The sequence below is a fragment of the Bubalus kerabau genome, chromosome 19 (assembly GCF_029407905.1).
Source record: "Bubalus kerabau isolate K-KA32 ecotype Philippines breed swamp buffalo chromosome 19, PCC_UOA_SB_1v2, whole genome shotgun sequence".
Lineage (NCBI taxonomy): Eukaryota > Metazoa > Chordata > Mammalia > Artiodactyla > Bovidae > Bubalus > Bubalus kerabau.
The window spans coordinates 35,516,305-35,530,420 of NC_073642.1; the positions used below are offsets into that span (position 1 = coordinate 35,516,305).

Below are 14,116 nucleotides of genomic sequence, written 5' to 3' on the forward strand. Positions count from 1 at the left end.
TCCCCACACTCCCCTCCTATCCAGGCTGCCACATAACACTGGGAAGAGTTCCATGTGCTGTACAATAGGTCTTTGTTCATTATCCATTTTAAATATAGTTGTGTATACATGACTTTCCCAAACGTCCTAACTATCCCTTCCCCCTGGCAACCATTCTAAATCTGTGAGTGTCTGACGAGACATTTCAGTGGAGACTTGATAGACGAGAAAAGCTGAGCCACGAGGACATTTGGGGAAGAAAGTGTTCTTGGCATCAGCGATACTGTGTGAAGGTTTTCAGCTGCAAAAGACCCTGGCATGGTTGGAGAAGAGAAAGATGGGCAGGCCAGTGAAAGCACAGTGAGTAATGAGGCGGGATTGAACTCCCTGTCTTGACTGAATTCAGGGGGAGAGACCTCTTACCAGGCGTAAGGAGACTTAGATAAAAACCCCACAGTGAAAGTTTAGGCCAATGTCTGGTGTGGTTTTGCTTGTGGAATTAAGGCTTAGAAGGCGACATCCGCCCAGGGCCAAGGCTACTGTTGGATCATTTGTCACAGAGAGAGACAGGTTTGAATGGCTTCCAAAGGAAGAATCTGTCCTTTCTCCTAACTGCCTCCTCCTGCCACGCACACTTTGTAAGGTTGGCATTTGGTAAAGTTAACTGCTTTCCCTCTGGTGGCAACGTCAGCCTCTCTGTGCCTCTCATTCATCCTCATTCTACCTCGGGGAGGAGGAACACCGAACAGTGACCTGAAGGAAGCCCAGGCAGGGTTGGGGGTGTAGACTGGGGTTTGTACTCCTTCCTCCTTGTGAGGTCTTCAAACTGTCCCATCTAACATAGCTGGTGAGAGGCAGGTACGTGAGGGCAGCTGCGTGCGTGTGTGTGTGTTGAGGGGGTGAGCACTCACCTGTAGTAAAGAGCCTGGTAGAGCCCAAAGAAAAAGAACATATGAGTAGGTGGCTTAGACCAACTCAGCATTAAGCCTGGGTGGAGATAGGCCCACTTCCAGCCCTTTATCTTGCTTTTTCTGAAGGGAAAGTAAAGCCAGTGAAACACCCCAAAGGGGAGTATAGAGGTGGTTGCCCCAGTCTCCCTTCGTTGGGATAATAATGCTGTTTCTAGCAAGTGGACCAGGGACAGGGAAGTCTGGCACGCTACAATCCAAGCGGTCGCAGAGTCAGACACAGCTGAGCGACTGAACAACAGCAGTGAGTGGAGCTGGAGTGTCCAGGCATCCCTGTGTCTGAAGGAACATCCTCAGATTGCATCCTGTAATCAGTATCCTGCCTCTCTAGAATAACTGTCATTGCGTTCACATTGACTCATGAAATCCTAAGACCTGGACCATTTCTGTGGTCCTCTGTCAGTCTTACGCTAGGATACCCAGACACAGTAAGGACATGGACATGCCTCTAGCTCATCCTCGGCCCTGAACAGAGTGTGTTTCATTATTTTCATGAGTCTTCCCAGGTGGGTGGAGAGCAGTTTCTATATTGAGAGTTAGTATATATTTAGTTTCTGCACATTGAGAGGTACCTGTGATCCTCGGATGAACTGCATCCAGAGGCTTGACCAGGAGTGCTCTCTTCAGGTCTTGGAAATGCTCTCTGAGTCCTTTCCCTCATGGTTGCCTCTAAGCCTGGCTGTCCCCTTCCCTGAGCACTTTGGGACCATCTCTCCCTCCTGCCTTTGCTTCACCTCCCAGATGGCAAGCAGCCTCCAACTGTCTGTGGGGAATTTTTTTCCTTGGAAGAGAGGGTAGAGGGGGTGATGGCACCGTCTAGTACAATAAGGATGGGCCCGCAGAAGAAACAGGGGTGAGATATAAAGGAATCCCTTCGATGCTGGGTGGGAACAGCTGAAAATCAAGGTTTCAGTAAGCAACCCACACTTCTTTAGCGCTTGGCACTTCCCAGTGCTCTTTTGAGGTCCACGCATCCCATTTTACTTACCGAGACTCCGAGGCAGCCAGGGTGTAGATTATTTTCCTTTGAAACATGAAAGACCAGACACAGAAAAATTGTGTAATTTGCCTAAGGACGAAAAGCTAATGACAAAACCGGGAAGCTCTCTGCTAGGAGGGATTTTAAGAAGAAATATGCATGGCCTATAGTTTGTTAAAAAAAAATAATGCATAGTGCAATTTTTAGAAAAGTAAAGTTTGGGATTTGGGGTGGGGCAGATCCACTGTTATTACTAGCTTGATCCTTCTTGACTGGACAGGCCCTTACAAATGCTGGCTTTGCTTGGACATCATAAACAACAGCGCCATGACAACAGTGGGGAAGCGGAATGCTGACGTAGTTTTTCTGGGGCCTTCCTTCCTTCTTTTAGCTGAATGTCAAAAGATGTTTCCAGAAAAGAAATGCTGTACACATATAGGCCAACCTTGAATTTCTTTTTAAAGAGTGGTATGAATTTCTGCTTAAAGGACACATCAAATAATCGCCCAGACCATAAAATCACTCATTTCCATTCCTGTAGTTGATGACGCAGACACTAAAGCCAATGTCTCTCAGTCCGCTTTCTTGTGAATTTAGTCTTTTTGGAAATTTCCTCCGGAAAATGGTCACCCCTGGGTGCCTTTAAGCTAGAGGCCTCTCCTTTATCCCCAGGCTGGGGTACGTGAAATGTCAAGGGATCTATGTCCATAGATCATAAAAATGACCAAAGATGCACAGAATGTCTGCCCCTGTGCCAACATGGATTTAAGAAAAACACATCCATTCTTCTAGCCAGCAGCATGGTCTGACAGATGTCACCAGCCTGTAAGGTTTACTGTTTTATTTTGGATCCATCACAGAGACTAGCTTATAGATGAGCTGACATACATGGAGCCTTACGTGCCAAGCACGGAGCTAAAGGCTTTACACTCATTATTTCAATGAATCTTTATGATAACCTGTAGATAGCCACTCCCATTTTAAAGCTAAGAAAACAGACACAAAGAGAGTCAATAACTTGCCCAAGACCGTCCACTGGTAAGCTGCTGCTGCTGCTACTGCTACTAAGTCGCTTCAGTCGTGTCCGACTCTGTGTGACCCCATAGACGGCAGCCCACCAGGCTCCCCCGTCCCTGGGATTCTCCAGGGAAGAACACTGGAGTGGGTTGCCATTTCCTTCTCCATTGCATGAAAGTGAAAAGTGAAAATGAAGTCGCTCAGTCGTGTCCAACTCTTAGCGACCACGTGGACTGCAGCCCACCAGGCTCCTCTGTCCATGGAATTTTCCCAGAACTCAGGGCAGGACCACAGGGCAATGCTGCTCCCGGTACACCACCACAAGGGGGCGCCCTGCCCATGTCTTCTCCTGTTGAAGGCGTGTTTTATTTTTCCTCCCCCGGGGCGTCGGGTGGAACACAGCTCAACTGTTCTTTCCCACAGTTTCTTTCTGTCCAAATGAGGCTATTTCCATACTGTATCCGTCACTAACTCCAGGTCTGGAAAAAGCAAAACTCCTTGAAGGAAGCTGCTGTACCGTGAATAAACAAAGCATGTTTGATAGTAGGCACCAGATTCTCTTTGCTGGGGCAGTAAAAGAAAGGATTGGCTTAAAGAAAGGCTAACAGAAAGCTTCAGGTTTCAGTTACCGAGGATGTGGTCTTATAATTAAACAGAATTTGGTGCCCATGATCAGAGCATATAATAGAAATTTTCCTCAGAAATGGAATCATCCAAGCCATGTTTTAGCTCTCAGGGTAAAGCTGAGGACTCATGGGCTCATTTTCTTTCTTTCTGTGTCATCTGACAAGAGTAGCAAAGGGATTGGGGGTACGCCGTCACAGGACAAAGGATTCTGTTCAGTGTTGGCAAGTGACCCGGGACTTGCAGGAAAAGTGATTCCTGTCCAGCCTCTGACACGTCTGGGTATGAGTGTGTGATAGCCGCATTGAAACAGGCATCTTTGAGAATGTGTTTCATAGAAACACTTCCGCTCCGTCTGAGAGAATCCACAGCATTTAAAATGCCTGACAATGTGAGAGGGCAGCGACAATACACCTCAGCGGTCACTTTAGAATCTCTCAGCTCTGCCCTCGGTTCCTGTGGGAGGCAGCTTTGCCCCACCAGCCTACCTCCAGCAGTGCCCAGTGGGACGTGGCCATCAAAACAGCCCCCTGAAGACTTGCGATGACTCATCAGCAGAAAGAAGAAAATGTGGCAGAAAACTTCAGGGCTCGGGGCAGGCAGGGGTCGGGGGTGGTGGTTTGGGAAGTTAAAATACGACTCAGGAAATCCTGGGGCTCCAGATGAGGCTCAAGGGAGAAAATATTATGGGGGTCAAGGCAGAAGGTTACACTGTGGCAGTAATCGAGCTTAAATGCACATTATGTTTAATTTCCTTGACAGCTTTAATTTGCTGGTTTAAATCTAGCAAGTGTCTGGGGAAGCAAGGCACCCTACTCTCCCAGCCTGCCGGAGCCACTTTATTTTCTTTGCAAAAGACAAGATGCCTAGGAGCACCAAGACGGCAAATTTGGGAATAAAATGTATACATTTTTGATAATCTCCCCAGGTAACTGTGACATGAAGCCTGGAGGGAGGAACTCCCCTACACGCCTATAAACCAGCCCTGTAGTACAGGTTGCACCTTAAGAGGGGCTAGCTTAAAGCAGAATTTGAGAAGGTCTGGTAAGCAAGATGAAGGGCCAGGAATGGTGAGAGGGCGTGATGTCTAAGCAGACATCAGTTTTGCATCAGACTGGCTCTGGCTGTACAAAGTTATTTTATGTGTACGTACACTTTCTGGCTTTTCATAAAGAAACCAAAAGGAAATCCATCTTCTGTATGCTCTTGTTAAAAGACAGCTGTTAGCACACTCATGTTTAGAGAAATAAAGTAAGACTTACCTTGTGGGTGGGGTGTGTTCGTTTTCGACATCTGTCTTTGTATTTCTCATGCTCTGATCATGGCCCAACTGGGGTACTTTCAAGTTTCACTGACCCCTGGAAATATTGACTCCTGCCAAGCTGTGTCCAGATGGGCAAGAAGGGCTCCCTAAGGGACTTCAGGGAACTGTAGCAGGGCAGCTCAGCTCTCTTTAAGAAACTTCTATTGGAGTATAGCTGATTCACAATGGTGTCTTCATTTTAGGTGTATAGCAAAGTGATTTAGTCATACACATACTCATTCTTTCTCAGATTCTGTTCTCATATAGTGTACCACAGAATATTGAGTAGAGTTCCCTGTGCAATACATGAGGTCCTTGTTGGTTATCTACCATATATATTGATAGTAGTATGTGTATGTTAACCCAAACCTCTGGATTTATCCCTCCCCTCTCCCACGTTTCCTCTTTGGTAACCATGTTTGTTTTTGATATCTGTAAGTCTGGTTCAGTTTTGCAAATAAGCTCATTTGTATCATTTTTAAAGATTAGATTCCAAATGAGTGATACCATATAGTATTTATCTTTCTTTGTCGGACTTACTTCACTTAATATGATAATCTCTAGGTCCATTCACATTTCATTTCTGTAAATGGCCTTACTTTGTTCTCTTTTATGGCTGAGTAATATTCCATTGTTAGACTTCCCTGGTGGCTCAGACGGTAAAGCATCTGCGAAGGGGACAACAGAGGATGAGATGGTTGGATGGCATCACCAACTCAATGGACATGGGTTTGGCAGTTGGTGATGGACAGGGAGGCCTGGCGTGCTGCGATTCATGGGTTGCAAAGAGTCGGACATGACTGAATGACTGAACTGACTGACAATGTAGGAGACCCAGGTTCAGTCCCTGGGTTCGGAAGATCTCCTGGAGAAGGAAATGGCAACCCACTCTAGTATTCTTGCCTGGAAAATCCCATGGACAGAGGAACCTGGTAGGCTACAGTCCACGGGGTCACAAAGAGTTGGACACGACTAAGCGACTTCACTCACTCACTCAGTATTCCATTGTACACATGTACCACATCTTCTTTATCCATCCCTCTGGTAATGGACATCTATCTAGGCTGCTCCCACGTCTTGGCTATTGTGAATGACGCCACAGTGAAACTGGGCTGCACGATCATTTCTAACGCCAGATGTATGCATACGTGTGTGGACGTGCATGCTTACATTCCACTACCACCCAGGTTTGCCCACTCCAGGGGAAGAGGCACTCCGAATGAATGCCATCAGGAGATCATGTGGAGGCATTTGCACTCGTTAGACATTTGTTTCTGGTATGTTTCTCCTCCCTCTTCTCTCTGCCTCACCCTGCCCTCAATCTGTTTGCTTAGGCAGATGATGATTGATAAATCAACACAGTTGAACAATGCAAGGGTCAGCCCCACTTCCCAAATAATAAAACATCTGCCTATAACTTTACAGTGTGCCCATCACTTGACACACATGTGGTTGGTTAAATCTGGATTCAGTCAGTTGTGGATCTCGTAGTACTGTTGTTTAGTTGCTAAGTAGTGCCCAACTCTGTTGCAAGCCTGTAGCCCACCAGGCTCCTCTGTCCATGGCATTTCCCAGGCAAGAATACTGGAGTGTGTTGCCATTTCCTAGTCCAGGGGCTCTTCCTGCCCCAGGGATCGAACCTGCATCTCCTGCATTGGCAGGTGGAATCTCTTACCACTGAGCCACTTGGGAAGCCCCTTGTAGTACTGTACTATGCAACTGTTAAAAAAAAAAAAAAAAACCACATATATATGAACCTGGGCAACTCAAACCCATTATTCAAAGAACAACTGTCATTTTTCCTAAGCGTGTTCTCATTGACAGCAAGGAGGAAAGGCATTATTGATTTTAAAAAGATACTTGTATTAATTCTCCCATAAAATTTGAGTCGGTTGTGGTATAACTGCTAACAAAAATTATATTAAGAGTAAAGATCATCTTTACAAGTAAGTGGGTTTATAATTAGTTTACAAGAACAGTGCCTTTAAATACCTAATTATAACTTAGAGCCAGGTCATTGTCTAGCCAAACTATCTCTCTATCCCTTTTTTCTCTTGAGAGTGGAGGTGGTAGCCTTTCTCTTCCACCTGCGGTTCTCCTAGGAAATATTTCAGTCTGCCTGCTGCACTGAGTGTCTATGCCAAACCAGCCGTCACCAAAGTCACGTCCCTTGAAAACAAATGGGGCGCTGTCATAAGCTGCATTTGCTTTTGCATAAAAATAAACTGACATAATTTGATCAGGTCTTTCCAATTTAAAAGGACATGAAAATAGTCTGTTGAATGAGGCCACATGCGGTAATATGGACTTGAACACATCACTAATATCAGCAGAAAGCATTTAATCTACTTAACTGCTTGCCCATGAGAAGAAATAAAAGACCTTAACTCTTACTGGATAGAAGCTTATTACGTAATTAGGGCTAGTTAGCTCTTTAGTCTTTTTACATTTCAAGTTCTCCCATTGGAATGACCAGAGGAAATGTTATCTGCATGCTAATCCCAGTTCTTAGTCTCCCAGAGGCATGCAAGATCTTCCCATGGGCATCAAAAATTCGATGATGCCTACCTATCTGGTAGTGTTTTAGAGATTTCCCAAATAACTGAGAGAAACGAACTTTCATCACAGTTAAAATATTTAATGACAAAATTAGAGTTTGCTGTAATAATCACAGAGCAGGTGTTACTCATCTCTGAAAGGAACAAAAATTATGCGTGACATCTTAGAGAACTTCTGAAGAATTAGTAACTGTACAACAGACATCAGCAGTGTTACAATTCTAAAAACTGAAAGCGAAACCTATCTTTAATATTGTTTATTGAGGGCATTCTGTATAAGTATTTTTACATAAATGCACAACCTTTGTTAGCCACAAAAGTAGTATTAAGACAGATTTCACTGAAATTTTAAGTCTAGCACATAATCTTTATTTTTTTTTCAGAGCTTAGAAAAAGTTAACTACTGCTCTTGTTACATTTTACAAATACATTCGTTAATATGAAACATTAACCTGAATCACTACTTCCTGTACATAGGTATCTTAACGGTACTAGGGAAGAATACTCCAGCTACATCCAGGAAGAAGTGAGAACACTGGGAAGACTCTTTCCTTTATTGGTTGTCAGTACAGTCTAAGAAATCCTTCACAGAAATGTATTTCCAAAACTCAGTGGTGAGGTGCAGAAATGCAACAAAGAAATTAAATGTCTTTTAGCAAGCCACTGAATTGCTCCCAAATGAATTGGTACCACATAATGAGTCATTTTAGCCATTTCCTCTAGGTTAGATTGTATTAATACTTTGTATTGAAGCACCTTCTACAAAAGGATCCCAAAGAACCTCACGTGTGTCATCACAAGGCTTGCTTTTCTGCAAAGTCAGGAGGTCTAGAAGGGACTGGGGCCCTCTCTGCGGGTGGAGGCCTAGGCAGGACTTGGACACAGGGAGGTCAAGGGCATGACCACAGCCTGGAGGCAAATCAATGGAGGAAGCTGGTAATGGTGCAGATAGACTTTCTTCCAATCAGGATGTCTTCCAAAAGACTGAAGTTTAAAAGGATAAACAGAGAGTGAGCAAAGAGGTTAAGATGTGGACTACTTATATTTATGAAGGATAACTATCACAAGTTTACCAGAGAGGAAAAAAAAAAAAATCTCACATTTCACAGTATGCTTATGACCTCACCCTCTGCTACTTTAGAAGCAGCTTAACAAAAAATACTTGGCAACAAATTTTATTTTTGCGTTTGGCTGATTGTCAGGGGTTTGAGATTTACTCTTCTAATTATTTATATCAACTATCTATCTCTGAAGCTAGGATTCAATTTGGGAAGATGTATATGTGTGCCCACGCATGCTTTTACTAAATGGAGGTCTGCAAAGAAAACCTATTTGGTGTGATATTTTCAGCTTTTCTTAGAAATTATAAATGCTTCTAATAGTACTCACCAGATAATAAGTTTCTTGCTGCTTTTAAGTTTTAAGACACCAAAAGAAAAGTACAAAATATTATAGTAAACTTATATAGTTTACCCTATAAATTCTACAGAGAGTTTCCTTGAACTGGATCATCTCTCTAAGAGGATTCAGAAATTCTTCTCTGGCAAATCTCATCTCCCTTTTGACACATACTGACTAAGATCATTTCCCTCACCAATAGCCTGATTTTCTATCTCCCTGGGGAAGCTTTAGCAGGAGAATTTAAGCTATTTAAATCAGCATAAATAATCCCAAAGTCATCCTATGCTGCTATGTAGAAGCTATAATACACATGGCCTCAGTCGGCTCAATAGGTAGGAAGGAATAGAAAGGGTCCTGATGATCCAGGCAGCTTAAAAATCAATGCATCACAGCGGGAGGCTGAGAATGTATCTGGGATGTGCAGCTTGCTTCCTTGTTTCAGAAAGACAAAGCACAGCTTTTATATTTAGCATTTTAACCCTCTAAGAAACCGAACTCTCAGATTGAAAATCTGGGTCCATGTTGAGTGATACAAAATCAGGGGCTGTAATGAACCAACTTCATTCATTCTGACTATAATGTAAAGGCTTCAAGACTATACTGTTCTATGTCAGATGAGGCAAGTTACAATTGCCATGAAATGCAATTTGTCAAGAAGCTTGCACTTTCAAATTACATTAAATAAATAGCAGTAACAACATCAAAGCCTCCAAAAATCAGATATTGAGAACTGAAGGCCATTTCCTAAGGACATCATGAGGGTGTCTCTAAACAGGTATGTCTTTGTGAAAAGAAAAAAGACTTTAAATGTATTATCTTTTCACATTATCATTTACACAGAACTTTATCTGGACAAATCAATTCTTGATAAAAATCCAAGCTCTTTTCAAAACCCGCTACCATAATTTGGGACAATGACAAAGAAATGTTCATGAATTCACATTAGTTTTTAAATAGGCTTTTACTTAGGTCTTTAATCTCAATTTTTTATCATTCATACGGTAATTCTAAATAATCAGCCTGGAAACAAGTAGCGGAAGAATTTAAACTGTAGCTCAGAAAGTAGATTTCTATCTGTGAATATTTGTTTTTTTGAATGCTGGTGATGGCTCATGCAGAAAATTACCACACAAAAAGCAAAATCAAAGACTGCTGTTTCTCCTGATAAATCCAATTGTTTTCCATAATACAGATTTATGTCTCAGGATATAGAATCTTAACCTTCAAATTAAGAGTAGCTAAAAGCCTGAGTGAAACCAACCTGCTTGACTTTTATTTCCAACCAGGAACAATAGCATCTGATGTCACATTAAAATGTCTTCCTGCTTAATATCAGGAAAAAAAAAATACAGCTTAGACCTAGCTCAATATATCATTTGGTCCAAATTTCATATTCAAACTACCAAAAAAAAAAAAAACCCTTAAAAAAAACACACATACGAACACACGCATACACACAGTCAGAAAAAAATGAAGCTGATACTATGCAGCATTTCTTAGCAAGATTATTAGGGAAATGTATTAATATAAACACACCATCTTTTCTCTCATATTAACATCTGAAAAGGAAAAACAATCTAAATGTCCATATTTTGGTGGGGGTTGAGGGCTGGAGAAGCAAGCGGAGGTCCGGAGTTTCTTGTAAAAACTGCTGAACAAACTTCAGTTTCTCTTAAGAGGTCTCTGGGAGAGGCAGTTTCTCAACATTTGTGCTTCATGGCAAGCTAAGGAGAGAAAGGGACAAATGTGAGATGTTATCAGCAGTGGGGAGAGTTCACTGGTTGCTTCTTTCCCAAATCCACGCTGAGCAGCAGCACCAATATTTTATTTGCTGCGGCAGATCACCACTACTGTTCACAGGGGTGCCAAGGAAACGGGTAACACTCCCTACACAGTCCACTGAGCACTGCAGTGCTTGTTGGCGCAGGTGTCCAGGGAGGGTGGTGCTCTATGGTATTCCTTCCTGCCACTGAAGGAACAACCGGAAGAGGCAAAGTACAGGCAGAATGAGCGGCCCACCCTAGCATAGCAACAAAGGCGTCTGGGCTTCCAGGCTACTAGTTATCCAGGAAGACCTCTCTTCAGTTTTAAGTATTTACTGACATCTCAAAGTATTAAAAACCACCAACTGTAGAGAAACAATCTGCAATAATCCACGTAATATCCTGGACGTTCAACCAGGTTCAAGGCACTTGACAATTAAGACTGCGTAACCAACCAGGACTGAACAATAGATCAAATTCAAACCTTGACTTGCTGCTCCCTCTGGTATGTGAAAAATGTGCTTCATTGAAATGTTAGATCTTTATAAATGGAAACACCAAATACCACTGTATCATTAAATAGTTTCCCAAGCCCAGCTGGAGCCCATGATGGTGTATTTAAGGAAATGTATGCAGGTACAAAACATAAAATTAAATCTGACACTGCCTTCCTTAGCCAGATCCTTTCCAACGAGCCGGTACACTGATGTGAAGCAGGAGGCAGGGTGGAAGCTGAATTGTGATTCCTTGGGTGGCTACAGAGTTTGATATTAGGGATTGATCCCTGGGGTTGGAGCTGGACTGGAGGTAGTTACATTGTTAAATTAATTTCTACCTGGGGGCTTCCCTGGTGGCTCAGATGGTAAAGTATCTGCCTGCAATGTGGGAGACCCACTTTCGATCCCTGACTGGGGATGATCCCCTGGAGAAGGGAATGGCAACCCACTGCAGTATTCTTGCCTGGAGCATCCCATGGACAGAAGAGCCTGGTGAGCTACCGTCCATGGGATCACAAAGAGTTGGACACTACTGAGCAACTAACCCACAGTCTCTACTCAGAGAGCTTCAGGTACCTGTGTCTGGTGAAGCCAGCCTAAGTGAAGCCCCTGGACCTTCTGCAGTGCTGATACCGACAGCACATCAACCATCAGTGTTTGTGAAGCCCTGAGTGTGTCCAGACTGCCGAGCTAAGGGCTGTGGGTTTTTGCCAAGAAGATGGCAGTGGTTCCTAACTCCTGACCTCCACAAGTTGATAGTCCAGGAAATATGGTGGGTAGAAGTGGCAGATCCGGGACTCTTCCTCTGATCCGTCCCACTTCCCAGCCACCTTCCGAGCCCCTCCACTGTAAGGTCTCCACTTCTTGCTCTGTCTCTAGTTTTAATACATTATTTAGCAACGCGAATCATTCAAATCAACACGGAGCTGTTTAGTATTGTGCATAATGAAAACCAACCATAAATATTTGATCAGAGCTGCTGTCTTGCTGTTCACTGAGCTATCAACCTTCAGCTAATGGGCTTGTGCCCATTTACTCATCCATCCATCCTCAGCAGCGAGCGTGCTGCTACTCATACCAGCCCAGTTACCTCCCGTGCAGCCGGGCTTGGCGCTAGGGGAGCCCCAGCCGGTGGGCTGTGCCAGCTCAGTTTCACAGAAATACAGCTGGTTTGGACGTTTTGCTATGTGAGATATTTCTGCAGAAAGTGGCATCACTTCCGTTCTACCTCATTTGGGTTTTTTCCTTTAATTTCCTGGGAGTTAGAAACTTTAGAATATGGAAGGCAGGTGCTTTCCATAAGCACAGATGTGTTTATGACCTTTAGCGCTAAAGTCACAAGCACTCTGTCCCTCTGTTTCCCTCGGGTCTATGAAAGAGAAAAGTGAAGTTGCTCAGTCATGTCCAACTCTTTGCAACCCCATGAACTATACAGTCCATGGAGTTCTCCAGGCCAGAATACTGGAGTGGGTAGCCTTTCCCTTCTCCAGGGGATCTTTCCAACCTGGGGATCGAACCCAGGTCTCCCGCGTTGCAGGAGAATTCTTTACCAGCTGAGCCACAAGGGAAGCCCGTGTCTATAAATATCTCCAACTCAAATGCTTATGAATTAATGTAGAGGGTAAGTTAAAAATTTCCTTTTGCTATATTCTGTTTTCTTGTCTCATGGAAAGCTTTCTCTTTCAAAGCTGTGTAAATGACTCCATCTAAATAATAATGATAATAGTAATAATAGTAGAAAATATTGTTACTCATAAAGTCAAAGTGTTAGTCCCTCAGTCATGTCCAACTCTTTGCAATCCCATGAACTGTAGCCCACCAGGCTCCTCTGTCCATGGGATTCTCCAGGCAAGAATACTGGAATGGGTAGCCATTCCCTTCTCCTGGGGATTGAACCCAGATGTCCTGTATTGCAGGCAGATTCTTTACCACCTGAGCCCCCAGGGAAGCCCATACAGGGGGATTCTTTAAGAGGCCTGGACTCTTGAGGTCCCTTCTGGCTCAGATGCGCAGGGAGCAGATGACTGGAGTAGGGACAGAGGCATCATTCCCTGCCAGGGAGGGAAATGCCACTCGCTCCCCCACAAATGTGGGCTTGTGCAGAACAGGGCAGATCACTGTTCTTTTCTGCGGGAAATGTCATCTGAGGATGCCTAGGTGTGGGTACCGCTCTCGCCTGCTGACTCACCAGCCGAGGCAGGCATCAAAGCACTGCACACACTGCACCGATGTGCTTTTTGAAGTGGCAGAGAGTGACCAGGCCTGCTTTGTGGCTGAGCTGGACTTTCCTAAGGTCTGAGGCTGTGCCAAGCTCATAGCTCAGGAAGGAACCACGCTTCCCCAAGCCAGGCTGAACAGAGCTGGGGGAAGAGAGGGGTGCAGAAGCATTTCCATCAGCTCTCCAGGAGACAAACACCCATGTATCTTGATGGCAGGGTCCTGCAAAAGTGATCCACTCTCTAATGTACCTGGGTAAGCCGAAAAAGCCCGAAATGCTCTTGTATTGCAATCCATCCAGAAAGCGTGCCCTCCTCTCCAGCCAAGGTGGCATGTCCTTGTTCAATCAGGGAGCCCAGAGGAATGCTCACCCAGAACTGTCTTTCTTGTCAGGGCTCTGACATGAGCACTGTGTCCTGACTTCTAAACACAGCCTATCCTTTCTGAGTCAACACAGCCACGTTTGGGGTGGTGGAAGGCCTGGGTTCCACCTCTGAACTCTCTTCATCAGCAGCCCTGGAGGAGCCTTGGCCAGCAAAATGACATCTTCATGGTCAGCCTACACCATGGGACAAATCAGGAGTGCTAGTCCCTGGAAAATAGCCACACCTTATCTAAAGAGGTCAACCTCCTCGTTAGGAATACTGCCAATGCTGGTGATTCATCAGTGCACATCCCCAGTTTTAGAAAACTGCAAGTCTGGTTATCATAGTCTCTCTCACACTCCCTCAAGCACACTGACAGACACCAGCATTGCCCCCACCTTTACACCACTCACAGAAGGGGAAACCAAAGTAAGTGGAGGCTGCC

General features: G+C 44.3%; 1 protein-coding gene and 1 long non-coding RNA gene across 32 annotated transcripts in view; one reads left to right on the top strand and one right to left on the bottom strand.

The window, feature by feature from the left end:
• Positions 1 to 14,116, top strand: part of LOC129634246 (uncharacterized) — a 96,303-nt gene that overhangs the window by 68,075 nt on the left and 14,112 nt on the right. The window lies entirely within an intron of this gene.
• Positions 7,488 to 14,116, bottom strand: part of STXBP6 (syntaxin binding protein 6) — a 266,713-nt gene continuing 260,084 nt past the window's right edge. For 30 of the 31 annotated variants that reach the window (XM_055556312.1, XM_055556314.1, XM_055556319.1 and 27 more), the window contains one exon: positions 7,488 to 10,553. In XM_055556312.1, coding sequence (XP_055412287.1) covers positions 10,530 to 10,553 — 24 coding nt within the window. In that variant the 3' untranslated portion in view covers positions 7,488 to 10,529. The remainder of the gene's footprint in view (positions 10,554 to 14,116) is intronic. The other variant, XR_008705487.1, reaches the window with a different exon arrangement.